Source organism: Nematocida parisii, assembly GCF_000250985.1.
Source record: "Nematocida parisii ERTm1 unplaced genomic scaffold supercont1.2, whole genome shotgun sequence".
Classification (NCBI taxonomy): Eukaryota; Fungi; Microsporidia; genus Nematocida; species Nematocida parisii.
In genome coordinates, this window is record NW_013524647.1 from 1 (window position 1) to 18739 (window position 18739).

An 18739-nucleotide genomic window follows, 5' to 3' on the forward strand; every position below is an offset into this window, starting at 1 on the left:
TTTCACTTTGCTAGGCAGCTCGGCTGAGTCCTGTTTAATGAATAGACTGTCAAACACCTCCTGTGCTTTCTTTCCTGTCTTCATGCTTATATTCTCACTCTTCTTCTCATCTTTGTTTAGTATTTGTTCAGTAATTAATTCATACACCGCTCTTACAAACTCTCTATACATCTCCACACTGTCTATATACTCAAAGAAGTACGACTGTATAAGGAACTTCGGATTGCACAGAAAATTCCCCTTTAAGAACTCTTCATATGTAGTAGGCATTGAGAACTCTTCTGGCACTTTTAAGCAGTAAGATAAATTGGTGGTAGCAATACTCTTGAAGAAGCTCACTATCTCTTCTGTTTTCTTCTGATATGCTGATTCAGCAGTATTATCCTTTTCTGTTTTACTTTTTATAGCCAGAATCAAGTTGATGTGAAATCCTTCTCTTCTGCTTATTTTCCTCTTCTCTAACTCATCATATTCAGAACTACTATTCCTATCCTCTTCTTCTTCTGGTCCTCTACTTTTTTCTTCTTTAGAATAAGTATTTTATTTTTATTCACTTTACTCTCCACTATTCTAATAGGAATATTTATCCCTTCAGAGAGAAGAAATAAAGAAGCAAGAATATATAAACTATCTGACCTGTCTTCATGCCTTCTTAAGAACCGAGTGAATGAGTCTGGGCTCTCTGACTCAATGGATAAATATCTATCTTCTGATGGAAACATATTAATCAGCTGCTGTGTGAATGCCTGCATGTATTCACTAGACTCCTTGAGTATAGTAGACCCATACCCTCCAACTTGGTTTCCACTCCCATCTATGGCATGTAGATATCCCCGTAAGTTCTTTATATATCCACTTCTCTCCATAATACACTGATAGAATGGAGAAAGCCCGCCTTGTGGGTGTATTGCTACTAGGCTGTCTTTATCTCCTAGTTCCATTTTCTGTATAGTACTAGCGTCTCTTGTTTCTATCTTTGCATATAAACTGTGTATCGTCAGTAATAGTATTATAAGTATATTATTCTTATTTAATGTTTTTCTTTCTATACACATGTTTTTGTTTTTTTTGAGTATATTGTCTCTCTCTTTCATATTTAAATTCGAGTTGAAATTATTTTTCTTTTATATTTTAAAATAGAATTAACTTGATAATAATCCTGTTCTATTATTTTAATTCTTTGTAAAAAAACAACTAATTTACTCTCTTAAATTATCCCTGCAGTATATATATTCTGCATAAAATAAAATTTACATGAATTGAATTACTCTTATTATTAGTATAGAACATCAAATCTTTAAATATAATTATATTCTGACTGCAAATAAGTGCTTTGTCATATCACACTCTCTTTTCTTATTATGTGTGTTTCCTTGCCTTTACTTGTGATATTCTACATTTATATACTCCATTATCCTTTTTTCTTCTTTCTTCTTTTCTTTTTCTATTTTATTTTTAAATATAAACTGCTTGTAAATAAATCCATTCATGTTATTAGCAGTACTATACACTTTATTTTAAAGTAAAATATTTATTTATAGAACATAAAGAACAAACAATTTATACTTAAATACACTAAAATACAATACAGAATACAACAGAAGAAATCAACATAAACAGTATAAATCATAGAACACAAACTGATTATTAAAGACATGTCAAATTAAATTTAGAATATATGATGCTTTCAACCCGTTAGAATTTAGAGAAATACTGCTGTGTTATAATAATATACTGTAGTTAATATTGAATTTTTATTTTATTTTTTTATTTTATTTATTTCTATGCGCTGCCAATAAATCTGCGTATATAAAGAAAAGCAGTATATTCTTACACCTTATATACAAACAATCCAATATTCACTTATGCATTTCTACGTGTGGAAGGATTCAAGACTCACTGGAAGATTCGGGTTATTCGGGTTAAATGCGCTTTTTATTTTTTCTATAAGATGGTCGTATTTTTCAACAATTTCTGGGCTTTCTTCATCATCACAAAATAGATCCTTACATGTTTCTAAATTTTTCAATATATTGAAATAATTGACACAAATCCAACTATTCCATTTGTTATCTAGATTAAAATTATAATTAACATCTATTTGATCCATTAGAATCTTTATAATCTCTTTCTTATCATCTAAATTATATAATACCACATTGACAATCCATCTTAAGTAAATAACAAACATATTTGATCCATCTGGCTGCATAACTGTTTCATCTATTATTTTTATAAACTCTAAAAGTGTTTCAGCTAGTTCATTAGTCTTTCTAGAAAACATTACTATATTTTCAATTAATGTGAATCCTGGAATAATAAAATACTTCTCATCACTATTTGCCATATCCATTATAAACTTTTTAAAGCACTCTAATGTAACATCTAGGGAATAGTTTGACTTCTCTAAAATGTCACTAATTATTGCATCAAATTTATATACAGCAATTCTAGAAACCTGTTTCCAGCAGCTTTCAATTCCTTTATAGTAGCTCTTACCGTCTTTATTAAGCATGCAATAAAGCAGCATATCTTCTCTTGTTTCAAAATCATCAAGTGGAGTACTTCCTATAAGATTATTGGTAAACCGAACTAGTGAATTGTTTTTTGGTAGAGTATCTTCTACATTCATAATCAAGAAGTATCCAACAATGCTTGCTTTTTGTTCAACAGATCGAATCATCCCGTGAAGGAAAATGTTATTTATATTATCATGGTTATTTTTAATACTTTCTTGAATTCGGCCCAATGCATACTCCTCTTGCATCTTAGCAAGTTCTATGTTTATGTACTGTCTAATTGTGTATGCTGTGTAACTCTCTATACTACTATAAGTATTTTGTATTTCAGTCAGCTTTTTTTTAATAATATTTTTCTCTTCACTAGACAATACGTCTTCCAATAAGCTTAATGAGGAATGGCCAGGAGTTATCTCTACTAATATTCCATTTTTTTTCTCATTAAAAGTATATATTAGCTTAAACTTACCAAATAAGTCCATCTTTTTATATTCTCGTGTACCTACTGTGAATTCGTCACACTCTACTTCAAGATTCTTGTTATTTGATAGCTCCTTGAATATTGTAGTCAAGCTTTCTTCTATATCAAGCCAATCATCAACCTTCTTATTAGAAAGAAGTTCTTCTAAGTACTTAATTTCTTTAACCACTTCTTCTTTGCTTCCAGTTATATCCGATACAACATAAAGAATGTTCAGCAGACTGCTGTCCAGCTCATTCGTCTTCTCCTTTAAGTAAAGAATCTTGTCATTCTTCAAGTCTGCTATCACTCTACACCAATCTTCGTGCATTTCATAGTCAGTGGCTTCTCTTGGCTCAGTGTACTTTTTAAAGAAGTCTTTCAGTGGCTTAGTTTCTTTATTGTCGGGCAGATGGTCTGTATTGTACTTCTTTTTATTTGGATCATATACTAAGCATAAGAAAAGACCCATCAGAGTCGTTTCTACACAATTGGAGTACTTTCTGCTTTCATTGTTTATGAACTCGCCCTTTTCCCGGTCATATGCTTTAACCCGATCATAGGACGGAAGCAGTGATGAATCCATGAATGGAAATATTTTATACTTGTCTATTGTATCCTTAAGATCGCAAATAATCTTAGTATGGTCGATTTCGTTTGATTGTGCATCTTCTTTTACAAAGCACTTGCTCAGTACTTTTTCGTATGACTTTTTATTTTTTATCTGGTCGTTCAAGAGAGTATATACAGCATTTACAAATTTAATGTAATTTTCTTTTGTGTCAATAAACTCGTATATGTACGACTGAATAAGGAACTGGGACGTGTTCAAAAATTCTCCTGTCATGAACTGCTCATACGTAGTTGGCTCAGTAGGCAGTCCTTCCATTGCACTTGGATTTGCACTGTCATTGTCTATATACTTTTTAAGAAATTCAATAAGGCTTTCTAGATCCTTGCACGTTTTTTTTATATCGGTTTTAGATTCTGTTTGGTCTTTTGTAAATATGCGCAGGCTCTGGTCAATATATGCAGTTGTTTCATCTGCACTTCTCAGAACAAGTTTTTTCTTTTCTTCTACATCAATAGAAATATCCACCTGCTCAGACAATAAGAAAAGGGCTGCCAGGATGCGCATACTCTGAGGCTGCACTTCCTCTTTTTTCAGAAAAGAAGTAAACCCCTCGGGCAGTCCTGATACGATAGAAAGTGACCCATATGCAGAGGGAAACATTTTAATTAGTTGTGTATGGAACTGTGTGAGGTACTCATTCTTTTCTTTGTCCTCACAAATAACATCATATGCCAGGTCATTTACTGGGTTTCTTGTATAATCATAAATTGGAGTGAAAAAATCTGTTACTTTATCTGTTTTTTCCAATTTATACATTGTGTCTATTTCTGGCGCATATAATCGTTTGTTGTACATATTTCCGCTCTTGTGCATAATGTATCCTCTTAGTGGATTTAATGGTCCGTCTGGATGTATTAACAAGTTATCTTCTTCAATAACTACTGAATCACCTATTGTCTTTATATCACTCAGTTCAAGTCTTGCACACACTGTGTACATCATCACTAGTAGCTTTATGATCATACTGTTTTTCATTCAGGGAATAAAAAAAATATTTTTTATTGCTGTATTCGTTTTTTCTAATTTCATCTAATTAACGATCTTTTATTTTGATATTTGTTGTATACTAAGACTAACATTAGTATCGTAATACATAAGTTATCTGAATGTTTACATGAACATGACAGTATAAATTAAATTGATTATACGGTATATAAATACGTATTCAAAATTCAATAAACATTAAAGTATCTTAATGACTTTTTCTAAGAAATCAACTGCTTTTATCTATTAAAACTTGTCATAGCTTGAATTTCATGGCCATTTTTGTTTCTATTTCACTTTATATTGTGTAGAGTATATGTGCTTTATTAAAAAACGTAATTGTTTATCCTTTACAAAAAATAAATAATAATTCCATACACTAATAATATTTTTACTATACAATTTACTTTAAATTTATTTTATTCACAGTATTAGTATATTAAATAGTATAACAAACCACACACAAGTAATATTAAAAGAAATCAACAAAAACATAGCCATATTAAAACACACATAATATAGCATACACCCCGAATAAACAAACTACCAGTGAAACGCTCGGTATTTATTTTGATTATACAAACAGCATTAACTATTGTCATACACTATAGAAATGAAATATATAGGGTAGATAAGAATTGTTTTTTATAGCATATTATCACTTCGTTTATATAGAAAAAACTTACCCTAATCAGATGAACTTAACTTCTTGGCAAAATCTAGTATCTTCTGATACTTTTCTATCACCCCAAATAAATGCTCATCACTCTCAAGTAATTTTGATTTTTTGCGTATTAGTAGACTTAAAACATTCTTTACTGTAGAATTAATACACTCAGCCCGTAAAAGAATTTTGATATTTTCTGTTAGATTTTTACACTTTATATAGCCATAAACAGCCCTAGTGATTTTTACGGGTATATCTTCATCTAAGGATCCAATATGAAAAAGCCACGCCATAAAAATATTGTCTGCGCAGTAATCACCAGTTACATCTGTATTTGTTTGTATTGAGTTTAGAATGAATTTCATATCTTCTTCTTTTATTGTATAGCGCAAATTTTCTTTAATTATCTTTCTGCATAGGTCATTAGACCCAAAGATGATATATCTTTCCCTACTACTTCTATGCTTCTTAAGAAAGTTGGCAAAAGATACAAAAGAGTTTGCAATCGCCTTATGGTGTATATCAGAAGAAAACAAGGGCTTAATTAATGCCATACTGCCTAGCACGCAGGTAACTCCCATGTATGGCTCTAATATTTCTTCTACATCATACTTAATCTGTGGGTAATATAGCCCGAAATTCTTATTGTATAGACATCCGCGCAGCATAATCTTCCTTACTCTCGGGTCATCTAGTGGCACACTGTCTATAAGTTTAGATGTAAACTGCACCATAGGGTTAGTAATACTCAAAGTTTCATAACTAGAGTGAATTAAAAACACTTCAACAATTTTAGCCTTGTACATTATGCAATCCAGACTCCCCCAAAGCATTAAGCTATTAGGAATGCCGTTGTATCCATCATGCAAAGAATATACTATTTTATTTATAAAATTATATTCTCTGTCTATTGCATGCGCAATTTTATCATGTTCAATATCTATGTATTGTTCAATATGCCATTTGGCATCACCATCTGGCGACTTTTCAGGAGTTATAATATCCCATAACTCGGACCCAATGTATTTAATGTCAAATATATCTCTGTTATCACTTGAAGCAGGCACAAAATTAGAAGTGATGTGGGGCACTTCTATTTCAAGACATCGGTAGCTATGAAAAGGATACTCACTGTATGTGATCACAATGGGGGTGTTACACTCGGTGAATATTTCTAGTTTACCACTTTCAGTTTTTTCTAATTTAAGATTTTTGCACTCCACCTCTATACTTTTATTCAAAGAGAGAGATTTAAATACATTTTTTAAATTATTCTGTATTTCTGTCTGATCTGACTTTTCTATGTGTTTCCTATTAATTATAATTAATAGACAGGCAATTGAATTTCTTAGTTCTTGGTTGGTGCCCGCAAGCTCTTCTATGAAAAATAGCATGTTTAGCAATCCAAACTCAATTTGTTTCTTGCTGTCTGTATAAAAAATACCTTTACTAGACAGAGCATCCACAGCCTCGCACCATTCACTGTGCAGAGTGGGGGTTTCATTTTGTATTTTATGTATGTTTTTATCAAAAAATAATTTTAACTGACTGGATGGACTGGGTAGGTGGCTTGTGCTGTGCTTATTGATATACTGGTTGAAAGTAAAGCAAACAAACAGGTCAAAAAGAACTTTCTCAATATAGTTGTCCTCAGTCATACCATTTCTGTCTTTTCTTCGAATGTATGAAGGAGCAGGAGAGTGCATAGGCCGCACTTCCTTATGCAGAGATGGTGTTTGTGAGCCTGTGTTATTCCACATGTTCTCAATTTTAAGGATTTCTTCAACATAATAAGGAGTTTTTATGCGCCAAGAATTTCTTTTTTCTATGAAAATCCAGTAAAAGGCATTTATTACCTTTTTCTCGGCTTTTGTGCTGGGATAGTGCATATTTATTGGCATTTGTTCATTAATTAATTCATAAACAATACCCACAAAATCCTTATACATATCTACGGTGTCTATATACTCAAAGAAATACGACTGAATAAGGAACCTTGGGCCGAAGAGAAAGTTTCCTTTTGAGAGCTCATAATAGCTGTAATGGAATAAAAAATTACACGGCACTTTTAGAGAATCTCCTTCTTCACTATTTTTGAAGAAGTTCACTATGTCTTCTGTTTTCTGCTGGTAGACAAGGTTTCCACTTGTGCTCATTATGTTCATAGGCAAGTTAATACGGAAGCCAAATTCTCCGTTCTTCTTTAGAATCAAACTATTTTTTTTGTCATGGCCATTTACTATTTCAATGGGCATTTTTACTCCTTCTGAGAGCAGAAATAAAGAAGCTAAGACATATAGACCATCCAATTTGTTTTTACACTCTCGTAGAAATCGAGTAAATGAGTCATAACTCTCTGACTCAATGGACAGACGCCCTTTTTCTGAAGGGAACATATTTATTAGCTGTTGATTGAATTCTCTTAGATATGTGCACCTTTCTGGGCAATTGTATATGTAATTTAGTAAATACCGAGTGCATCTATTAAGCGTTGTAGTATTCGTTTCAATATAGTCGGGCTCTATCTCTATTATATACGATAAGTAATATCTTAGATTTTGCATATATCCACACTTATGTAAGATGTATCCTTTTATTGAAGAAAGATCTCCATTGCTGTTTATAGCTATATTATTCTTGCTTCCTAACATCATTTTATCTATCTCTTTTGCATCTGACATTCCTACATGAGAATATGCTGTCTGAATAAGTAATAACAGTGCCATAATATATTTTTTTGTTAATATAGTGCTTAGTACATATTTATTACTTCTAATTGTGGTGCATCTCTTTTCCATTTCTAAATGCAAAAATCATTTATTTTTATATCTTATATTAAGTGGTGTATGCTAAGAATAGCATTGGCTTAGCATGGCGTGGGTTATTGTAATAGTTACATAAACATGACAGCACAGATTAAATCAGAAATTATTGTTAACACAATATGTTAACATAAATTAAATTGATTATACGGTCTATAAACACGTATACAAAATTCAATAAACATTAAAGTATCTTAATGACTTTTTCTAAGAAAACAACTTTAAGTGCGGATAATAACAAATAGATTAACTGTTTATACAAAAGTTTACTATTGCAGAGTAAAAGTACAGCTGTAAGAGAGGACAGAGCACTCTATATTTTGTATATGAACTAATTAGCACACAAATATCAATATACACACATAAATACAAAATAAGAGATAAATACCCTACTAATCCGTTTAATTTTTATATTATAACCAAAGTAAAGATTATTTTAGTTTTAGTTAGGATTTCTCTTTCCTTATATACCATGTAACGCCTTAAAATCTAATTTACTATACCTATCTACACTTCTACTACTTATTCATTCCAGTTGATTTCTTAGAAAAAGTCATTAAGATACTTTAATCTTATTGAATTTTGAATACGTATTTATAGACCGTATGATCAATTTAATTTATGTTGGCATGCTGTGTCAAACAAATATTTCTGATTTAATTTATACTGTCATGTTTATGTAAACATTTAGATAACTCATGTATTACGATACTAATATTAGTCTTAGTATACAACAATTCCTATTACCACAGGTTGTGTCATATACTTTTTCGCACCGTTTTCTTATATATCGACTATTCTTCCCTCTTCTCAATGCTTATTATCTCTGAGTATTTTTACTTTTGCTTTTTTAATAGAAAACAGTTTATTGATATAAGGTTTGAGTAGCCCCAGCTGGATGGATAGCGAGCACCAAGTGCTTGCCTCCTATACCTTATAAGCGGCTTGTCGTGCCCCTAGGCGGCTGTGGCAAATTTATTTTTACTCTCGCTACGTGTAAATATTTATTACTTACTATCCATAACATATTCATGTTCTATTAAAAAATATAATTGTTTGTTCTTTGCAGCAGACAATGAAAGGCATTTGATAATACCATCACGATATATTGACTAATACAGTAAGTATTTTAGGGCTTTCTTCTGAGAATTTATTAAAACTAATTAAAGATTGAATATAAATAGTGTGAACTATGTATAATTTATTAAAAATAAAATATTATTTATGCCTTACATAAAATACACTATACCAAATAACTGAAAATAAATACTTTCTCTAAATTTAAAATAAAAAAGAAATTTCATTGCTCACTATTCTAGGCATTTAGATAACCCGGCGCCATTATTATTATATAACACCTGTACGTTCAGTTTATACACTATATTCCCTAAAATAATAAATTCTCTTTTGGCTTTTCCTGAAACACTACATTTGATTTCCATGTTTGGTAGCTTTTTAAAGCCAGTGAACTTCTTTGTGATGCTCCCAGAGATGAAATATCCTGATTTAATTGGAAAGCAAGCTAGAATGTATGTGTCGGGCTTACTAAACTTATATTGCTTTGGCCATTTAATATGAGAATCTATCCAATTTGCCACCCAGTCTAAAGCATGTACTTTCACAGCATTCACGTTTTCCTGCAAATTTATCCATTCAACTACTTTGGTTAGCGCTTCAGTATTTTGTATATATGTGGCATTTGGATTTTTTGGAATATCACACACTAGCAGTATATTTGACTCCGGATAGGTATCTTCCATGCTTAGTGAGTTTAATAGTTCTGGTTTTGAAAATTCTTCTGTGTTTGCTGTTAATTTTGTTGATGTAGCGTGTTCTTCTGTTTCTTTTATATCCGCACTTTTTTGGCTTTCTTTTGTGCTGAATTCCTCTAGCACGGGGCTGCTGCCGAATAGAGCAACATTGCATATAGAAGGGCATGTGTGGATGGATTTAGACGCATCATCTTCTGCAGAATTAATCATATATTTGGATAGAGCCGAATTTGCAGGCTCTAGTTGGTCATGGCTACAGACAGCATAACCTGAAATTTTATCTTTATTATAAAAGGATTTCGAAGTACAACAGAGAAGATAGAAATGTGTAAACCTCCATATAGAATTCTTATTACTAGAAAGCATCTTATTAATAATGTTAAATACCTTCTTTCTAAAAACTGCCATTTCTTTATAAACCTCGAAAGTGTTAAATAGAAGATTGTCATAATCATCTGATTCTTCAAATTATATCCTGAACACAGCCAAAATATATTTAAATACAACCCGAAACAACCCGGAATGTACAAATAAAACAGATTGCAAATTTCCTTATTATTCTAACAAGCAGATCTTATTGCCAGCCTGGTATTCAAAAAAATTTAAAGCTTCTAAGTAGGCTAGGTTCTAAATAACAAGCAGCTATCAAATCTATATGATATATTCTGCAATATTTAAGAAATAAAATAAATAAAAAGAAATATACATAAGCCTATCAAATATGATGCATGCGCCATAGAAATAAGAATTTTTAAATAAAACCACTTTATTGCTATAATGTATGAGGAGAGCCAACAAATAATTAAAGAGTACAACATACACATTTCCTACACTTCATAACCTGGAATTCCGCTGAGCCCGCTGAGTGCAACCAACTAATGCGATTGTTTGCTGAATATAGAGAAACATAGCTAAATAGATATCCTGATTCGTGCCTGAGGATATATTTTATAAATATCATTGCTCAATTTAACTTCTATTCCCTCCTATTATATTCTCAATTGTACTGAATACATAAACAATCACTGAAGAAATAAGCGATACGTTAGACATTATATATAATTCGTTTTCTTTGCTTGAATCCAACTCCAATAAAATTAGATTATTAATATTTTCATTGATCTTATCTCGAGAAACCTTTGTCAATTGAAGAATTTTGCCAAGTTCTTCCTCTATTAAATGCATCTTTGTTATGTCATTCATTTTTCGGACTGCCTGCATTGTTTCCGCTAATTTGCTGGTCTCCATAATGGCCTTCTCCTTTTTAAGCCTTTCCAAATCATTCAATATCTCCGTCACATCAGAATTATCAAGGTTTAAGAACCGCTTTAGTGGTATTAGTTCTTTACAAGCATTTTCTATGTTGCTCTCTATTGAATAGTCAAAAGAACTATCTACTGTAGAAAAATAAATATATGTATATATTCTTTTAATTTTGCCTACTTCATCGGGTATTTCTTGGTCGCCAATATCTAGTTTGTATAGGCAATTAAATGTCCTATATAAAAGAAACTTGCTAATAGACAAAAAAGTCTCTCTTAAAATATTGATTAACCTTTCTTGTATTTTGTCTGCACATCTATTAAACTCATTCAGAGACTCTGTCTTTTTTGAAGAAGCGGAAATTAAATCTTTATTTTTTTCTCTCAAACTATTTTCCATATGCTCCTTTTTGCGGAGTTCTATTTTTTCTGTTACGGCTTTTTGATGTATTTCCAAAAGAATTTTAAGCTTTATGTCTATCTTTTTCTGTTTTTTCAATATATTATTCACCATATCCTGAAAAAAACATACTCTCTGCCTTAAAACATACAGAGGCAGTTCCCCCCACATTGTTATGCTGTTTAGTGACTTTGAGTCTATTACAATCAAATTATAGCATTGTGTTATAATATCTCGAAATCTTTGCGAATTGCTTCTAGACAAATCAATCAGTATAAAAAGAATGGCTGTAGTTTTTTCCAGTTGATCACATGTAAAATTCTTTGAATTTTTGGGCTTCTCTTTTGTTCTTTCTTTGTCCTCTTTTAAATAGTTAAGAATAGAAGTAATGTATTCCATTGTAGTGCCATTCTTGGTTAGGCATGCAATCACTCTCATCTGTTCGCTGCAAGTCATGGAGAACAAGACACTGGTTATATTGTGTAGCTTTTTCATTTCTTTCACATGTATTTTTATAATTCCATAAAGAATCTCCGGTGAATCTATCTCCACTACGCATAAAATTATTTTATATAGCTCTTCTTTATAATAAAATAAATCCATATCGCATTTTTCTTCGCAGTTGCTTATATATTCTGAAATATCCCAAAGGCTTTTTATACAGCTGAAAAAACAGACTAACTGCCTTATTATGTATATATCATGTATTAGTACATTTTGGATCAGATTATAATTAAAGCACATGACGGGATGAGATTCGGGTAAGTTTAAATGTATAGAATACAGTGTTAAGTACCTTATCAGCGCCAGGCGATAATTATAGAACCCCATTTGTTTGTTTACAATAAACTTATTCATGTCTGTAAACCGTTCTTTAGGCATTTTTGTAATGCTTTTCATATATTTTATTTCATTTGAGCTGGAAAATAAATTGCTATTTAACATACATTTTAAGTAAACTTTGTATAAATGCGAACGAAGATCTTGTGACTTTACAATCCATGAAAATTCTTTTATCTTTATAAGAAGATTCTTTTCTTCTTCATTAAGCCCCTTTTTAGTAGCCAATTTGTTCATTAGAACATCTATATGGGATAGTAGTTTTATGTTCATAATTTCATTATACTTTTTAATAGGCTCACCATTATTGAAAACATTATATTTAGATGAATCTATAAAATACGCATCATACACCGCCAGTGCTGTTTGATGCATAGGTGTAGTAGAAGATTTATCTGCTTTTGCATGTGTTCCTGTAGAAGATTCTTTATTCGGTTGGGATGTGTTATTTTCCTCTACTACAGACATTGTGCACGCCAGTGCTGGATCTTCTGCCTCTTTCTTGCAAATACTCTTTTGCACAGTTTGACTATATTCATAGAGAAGATCGTGCACGATTTGAATGAAAGCAGTCATATTATTTTTTTCCTCTATGTAATAGTATATGTACATTTGAATTAGAAATCCTGGTGTACTTGAAAATCTTTCTAGCACGCTGTATTCATGTTGTTTTTCATTGGATGGGTATATCTGGTCCAGCAGGCCAATATTGCTTTTATTCTGTATAAAAAAATTGAGAACATCTAGAACACTACTTTTAGCCAACTTATAGTTTTCTGTAGGATTAGGCAACTCATCTGCTATTTTTGGTGGTGTGCATATTTTAACCCAGAAAACGTCATTTTCTGCACTCATACTCTTTAAAGCAAGGAAAGCCCCAGTTTCATTCACCTCTAGACTGAGCGGAACATCAAGGTTCTCAGTAAGAAGAAGCAATGCAGCAAGTATTTTATAATTATTCTGACTTTCTCCACAGCTGTTCAAAAATGCATAGAATGAATCTGGGCATTGTGTTTTTATTGATTCCTTTCTTTTTAGAAAAGAAAACAGGTGGATAAATACACTGTAGTGCTCTCTAATAGACTCCAATGGTTCCCCAGTTGGATGCAAAGAAGCGGGTATAAAATCTTCTTCTTCCTCTTTCTCTTCTTGCACATCAGATTTCGGGATAGTGTTATGATCTGCAGTCGAAACAACTTTTAAAATAGGAGAAAACAATCTAAACCGTTCGACAAGTCCAATCTTATGCAATATATACACAGCTTCCAGACCCAGCGGGCCATTCGGATTTACATGCATGATTTCTCCATTAATACAAACAAATTCATGTTTTTGAATGCTTTCTATATCATTCGCGGTGTATTTAGTAAATATTTGATGTATTAAATATGTTTCTAACATAAATAGAAATGCAATGATAAATAGGGCATTGATTACTAGTTTTCTATAATTCTTTATGTGTATACTTCTATTTTTATCTAATAGCATTGACATATTTTGCAAAAAAAAAGACTCATCTATCAGCTTCGGGTTATTAAATTGCTTTTATTATCGCTGATAAATAATAATAATAAAATTTTAGCATACTCCGAGAATGTTTAAAGCCGAAATTCAATAGTGAATAATAATCAAGTTTTAGACATTATTAATAAGAATACTACCGGGCCTTAAAATAAGTTTTATTGCATAAAATTATTTCTATGTGTATTTATTAAAATATCATATAGACCTTTTTATTTTTGTATTATACTTTGAAATGAATGCTTATTTAATTTTGCAGGCACTTTAAATAAAAACAGCTAGAAGCATTATAAAAATAGGAATTTATTAGATAACTAGAAAAGAAACAAATAAACTTTAAAACATGCCAAGTTCACTTAAAGCATTATTATCATGTTTAACGCAACAAAAATCTAATTTTCTAGTTTATATATCGATTTTTAACATTATGCTATGTGAAGACATATTAGCATATATATATATATTTATTTATAAATATATTAGAGAAAATTATTAAAATTTTGTATGTATATTATTATTTTCACCAAATACATCAGATCTAGTTAACGAAAAGACTCCTCTATAAAATTATCATATTTAATCTTAAATTGTCTGCGTGTTTTGTGCTTCAGGCAGTGGTTTCCATTTTTTAATATACAATAAACCGTTTTTATTAAAAAAATAGAAAATAGTTATTGAGGTGAACCCTTTCATCAATTCTCTCACGATTCTTTGCTTTCTATTTGAGTTTTTTGCTTAAATCATTAGATTTTGATCTGTCTTTCTTCAATCGTAGTCATTGGTTTGGTGGCATCACTGCGTGAGTGGGCGCATTGACAGATAAATTTATGGGATGTGTACATAGACGTTGGCGCCATCATAAAAAACTACTATTCAATCAAAAAATTTATATTTTAATAGGCTTTGAAGTATATTACAAAAAAGCATAAATAATTGAAAATATTTTTATACAGCGTAAAATTATTTTTTTATAAAATGATTAACTTAATAAAGAGTAAAAAGCAGTTTCCCTCAACATGGATGCAAAAAAAAATGCATAAAAACTACCAAAAACATATTAAATATACTGGAAGAATATTGCAAGTTGCCAAAAGGGAGCTATATATATAAAATTATAGTAATAGCATTTTTCGGCATTTTGTATCCAATATTTTTCATAGTGGGTGTTAATTTAATTATACATATTATTTTAAGCAGTTTTTATTCAAATTCTCCTAATTGCTATAAAAACAACATTGAAATAATCCGAGTAATCTGCATACTTATCATGTGCATAGGAATGCTTTCAGATGTTCTAAAAATTCCTTTTGACAAGATGCCATTTAATAACACAGAAAATCATTCAGAAGAAGAAACAAGCACCTATAGAAAAAAAGTTATTTCAAAATTGTTTAAGTTGTTTTTAATCATGTTTATTACAATTATTTCATATTATACATTGTCTTCTATTATTCGGTTGTGCAATGGGTCGAATTTTAGTATGGAAATTATACAAATCGCATGTATAGCATCATTTATTATTTATATTGGAGAGGTGCTTTTAATTGCCATCAAGTTTTTTAAATATTTGAGTTTTTTTACTGAAGTAAAAAATACATCAATATTTTTTGTTATATGCGAGTACACCTATATTCTTTTTCTGATTGCTTTTTGGAATTTATTTCTTGTTTTTCTTAAACAGGAATCACAAAAACATGCGGTATCTTTATAAAATATCAAATGCGATAAATGTATATGGGTATATTTTGACAATATTTAGCAGCCTTTAAGTAAACCCCCGAAAACAGCTTAAAAAGATTGAATCTATATGTATTTAGAACACCAGAAACACACAGCCCATGTCATATGTATTATGTACATATATAGTAATTTTTCTAATAAAACTCCAATTTATACTCTGTTTTACTTATTAAGTCAATATGCGCAAAGCTATATATATTTTTTCTAGATTCTAAATCATCAATGCATCTCCTAAGCCAACAAAAACCATTAATACAGGAGTTTTCTAAGTTATTTAGTTGCTTTATATTGAAGTATACATGAAGCTAGATTGTTACTTGGATGGATACAAGATTGACGATTTTCTTTCTATAGCAATAGTAGATGAAGAATAAAAATATTTGTTCTTCAGATTATTAAAAATATACTTATTCTGTAAAAAAGGTGTTGCATACCATTCAAGCCTTTTAATCTAGAAACTTTCTACAAAAGATATATACAGTACTAATCTTTTCTGCCTTGGTAGCTTTAAAGTAGTAGTTTTTTAATAGAAAACAGTTTATTCAAAGTAGTAGTATTATTTATTTTTACAAAAATAAATTTCAAGGCTTCGGGTTCTATATTGCTGCCTATTTTTATTTAAATTTAAGTTAGAAAATAAATCTAGAATATAAAGCCTATTTATTGCCGCATGGCTATGATAAAAGTATCTGCAGACACCAACCAATAAACCCCATTGAACTCTGTTCTTTTTTTCTGTTTGGATGCATCTGAATATAGTCGCATAGTGAATTTATAGGCATTTTCATGTCTACAGAATAACTCCCCACGTATCTTAGCCGCATGTCATCATCACAAATATATATTTTGTCTGGATTTTGATTAGAGCTATTTGATGCTATGTATGTAATATAATGACCCTGTGAGCTCATAAGCACTGCGGCTGCTCGAGCTGAGCAGTTATATGAGTCAGAAAGTAGATATTGCTTAGCCACATTGTCACTATTATTGGGGCCAATGTTTCCAAAGCCCACTGAATAGCATTCGCTTATTTTTGTCTTTTTCACGCTAAAGCTTATAATACTTGAGGGGCCTGCAGTGCTAGTTAGACTTGAACTAATTATACCGCAATCAATGCTTGCTGGTGTTGTGGATGTATCTTTTACAATGCAAAAACTGGTATAGTATGGCTGCAGCACACCATGCGGAGCTGTATATGTGTATGGCACTACATCATTCATTTGGTCCAGAGCACCCACAAATTTAGGATTACTTTCTTTGCATTGGTAGCCAGATTCGATTACTGCAGAATAAATCAGCTCATCTACGAATAAAGGAAGCTGTAATTGTTTATTTCTGCTTCTAGAAGAGCCTTTATTGGAGGAAGGAAATTCTAAAAACATTAGATTATAGTTCTTTGACATATCTGTTGCGCCTGGAATATAATAAAAAACTGCAGTGCTCGTAGCGTCATTGAAAAGTTTTTCCATGCTATAATTAGACAGTAGGGTAAAACTCCACTTCTTAGAGGTTTCGTTATGCAAAAATAGATGCAATTCGGCGGAATCTATAGAGTATAGACGAGATATGTGTCTTTTGATGCACTCTATGGAACTAAAGCACTTTTCTTTAGGAATGTAAACAGGTATATACTTATGATCTCTGCAGTCTACATAGTGAATTTTTGAATATTCTGTGGGATCATATTCTGTGAGCACCATCAGGTTGGATTTATAAGAAGGGTAGGGGGCTGTCTCTTGTGCAGCAGAAGAATCCTGATTAATAGTGCATGTTATAAACTCCTGCTGCTGCACTATTTTTTTCCCTAGGATTTCTACCTGCCCATTAAACAGAGGGCAGAACTGATAGAAAAAGCACATTATGTTGTACAGAGTTATATAAGAAGTTATTGAGTCTGAAATATTATAATTTCTTATTTTTGTATGCGGGTTATATACGCAATATTGCTGTTCTAGATTTATAATGCTGTATATTGCCATTTTTTCATTATACAGAATTTTATCCACTTCTTCAGATATCTTGCCCACATCTGCCGCATCAAAAGCACGAGCAATTTTATTTAGCCTAATAACAACATCAAACAAATCACGTAACAAGAAATTTCTATCTAAAGAAAGTTCAGTCTTAAGTCTTTCACACACATCTCTTTTTCCAGCAGCAATTGATTCTACATTGGTTATGAAATCTTGGGTTATATTATTAAGATCTGCCCGTATTTCTCGAATGCTCAGAAGAGAATGAATTGCAGTATTTAGAAAGCAAGAGTTTTTTCCTCTGTTTGATAAAATAATCTGCTCATTTATAATTTTTTTGTCATCATCATAATAATTTTTTAGCCGGACTAAAGAGTCTCCTACTGTAAGACATGGCGCTCCCTCATCAAAAAAGTCTTTTTTCGTCTCGTCTTCATTTTTATACATCTTTGGTGCATAATTTTCAATCATTTTTTGCAGCTTTAAAAATATCCCATGCCCAAACTTCTTCTCAAACCGCGCGCACATTTCTTTATTATCAATTATATCATCGATTAAGACCTTTCTTTCTTGCACTGATGAGCCAAGCTCTTTAACAAAACACCAAAACCCGCGGCTTTCTATGCTTCCAAATACCTTTTCAATTTTGCTTTCTCTCTCAGATTTACTTAATAATAATAAATCATCTATGTATATATGTGGGTCATATTTAATGTCTTTGACAGACGCCATAACAGTATTGTTTATCGTGTCTTCCTTTTCTAATAAATAATATATATATGCAATAACAGCAGCCGCTCCCGCACCGAGCACTACTGTTATTAGTATTATTTTCTTATCTTTATTACTAACCATTGTGTATATTCTTATATTTTTTAAAATTTATATTTATGAAATTATAACTATTGGCTAGCTGCCAGTCACCTCTCCTGATTCATATATTTATCCCCTAAAATTACATGGGGGTTCAAATACAATGCATGCTTTATTGTATTTCTCATGAATACTCTTTGAGTGGCTTTAAAAGAATATAAATCTTTAAATCGCATATTTCCAAACTTAATAAGCCAATGTAGAAAAAATATATTTATAATATGGAATATTATACTAACATAGTATGAAAATATTATATAACACTTTCATTA

General features: G+C 31.1%; 8 protein-coding genes across 8 annotated transcripts; 2 read left to right on the forward strand and 6 right to left on the reverse strand.

Moving 5' to 3' along the window:
• Positions 1 to 301: 301 nt before the first annotated feature.
• Positions 302 to 1094, reverse strand: NEPG_00655 (uncharacterized protein; the record flags this gene model as incomplete). Its single annotated transcript, XM_013203032.1, has 1 exon — positions 302 to 1094. The coding sequence occupies one exon, from the start codon at positions 1092 to 1094 to the stop codon at positions 459 to 461; it is 636 nt and encodes a 211-aa protein (XP_013058486.1). The 3' UTR covers positions 302 to 458.
• Positions 1095 to 1780: 686 nt separating this feature from the next.
• On the reverse strand, positions 1781 to 4588 carry NEPG_00656 (uncharacterized protein; the record flags this gene model as incomplete). The annotated part of the gene is made up of 1 exon (XM_013203033.1): positions 1781 to 4588. One exon carries the CDS (start codon positions 4586 to 4588, stop codon positions 1874 to 1876), a length of 2715 nt encoding a protein of 904 aa, XP_013058487.1. The 3' UTR covers positions 1781 to 1873.
• Positions 4589 to 5284: 696 nt separating this feature from the next.
• NEPG_00657 (uncharacterized protein) lies at positions 5285 to 8062 on the reverse strand (the record flags this gene model as incomplete). Its single annotated transcript, XM_013203034.1, has 1 exon — positions 5285 to 8062. The coding sequence occupies one exon, from the start codon at positions 8060 to 8062 to the stop codon at positions 5285 to 5287; it is 2778 nt and encodes a 925-aa protein (XP_013058488.1).
• Positions 8063 to 9396: 1334 nt separating this feature from the next.
• Positions 9397 to 10266, reverse strand: NEPG_00658 (uncharacterized protein; the record flags this gene model as incomplete). The annotated part of the gene is made up of 1 exon (XM_013203035.1): positions 9397 to 10266. The coding sequence occupies one exon, from the start codon at positions 10264 to 10266 to the stop codon at positions 9397 to 9399; it is 870 nt and encodes a 289-aa protein (XP_013058489.1).
• Positions 10267 to 10827: 561 nt separating this feature from the next.
• Positions 10828 to 13854, reverse strand: NEPG_00659 (uncharacterized protein; the record flags this gene model as incomplete). The annotated part of the gene is made up of 1 exon (XM_013203036.1): positions 10828 to 13854. The coding sequence occupies one exon, from the start codon at positions 13852 to 13854 to the stop codon at positions 10828 to 10830; it is 3027 nt and encodes a 1008-aa protein (XP_013058490.1).
• Positions 13855 to 14224: 370 nt separating this feature from the next.
• Positions 14225 to 14377, forward strand: NEPG_00660 (uncharacterized protein; the record flags this gene model as incomplete). The annotated part of the gene is made up of 1 exon (XM_013203037.1): positions 14225 to 14377. One exon carries the CDS (start codon positions 14225 to 14227, stop codon positions 14375 to 14377), a length of 153 nt encoding a protein of 50 aa, XP_013058491.1.
• Positions 14378 to 14905: 528 nt separating this feature from the next.
• On the forward strand, positions 14906 to 15769 carry NEPG_00661 (uncharacterized protein). Its single transcript, XM_013203038.1, has one exon. It carries the CDS (start codon positions 15149 to 15151, stop codon positions 15590 to 15592), a length of 444 nt encoding a protein of 147 aa, XP_013058492.1. The 5' UTR covers positions 14906 to 15148; the 3' UTR covers positions 15593 to 15769.
• A 526-nt stretch (positions 15770 to 16295) lies between these two features.
• Positions 16296 to 18449, reverse strand: NEPG_00662 (uncharacterized protein; the record flags this gene model as incomplete). Its single annotated transcript, XM_013203039.1, has 1 exon — positions 16296 to 18449. The coding sequence occupies one exon, from the start codon at positions 18447 to 18449 to the stop codon at positions 16296 to 16298; it is 2154 nt and encodes a 717-aa protein (XP_013058493.1).
• Positions 18450 to 18739: the final 290 nt, after the last annotated feature.

Coding starts and splice junctions, on each gene's coding strand:
- NEPG_00661 (XM_013203038.1), top strand. CDS start 15,149: ATGTGCATAGGAATGCTTTCAGATGTTCTAAAAATTCCTTTTGACAAG.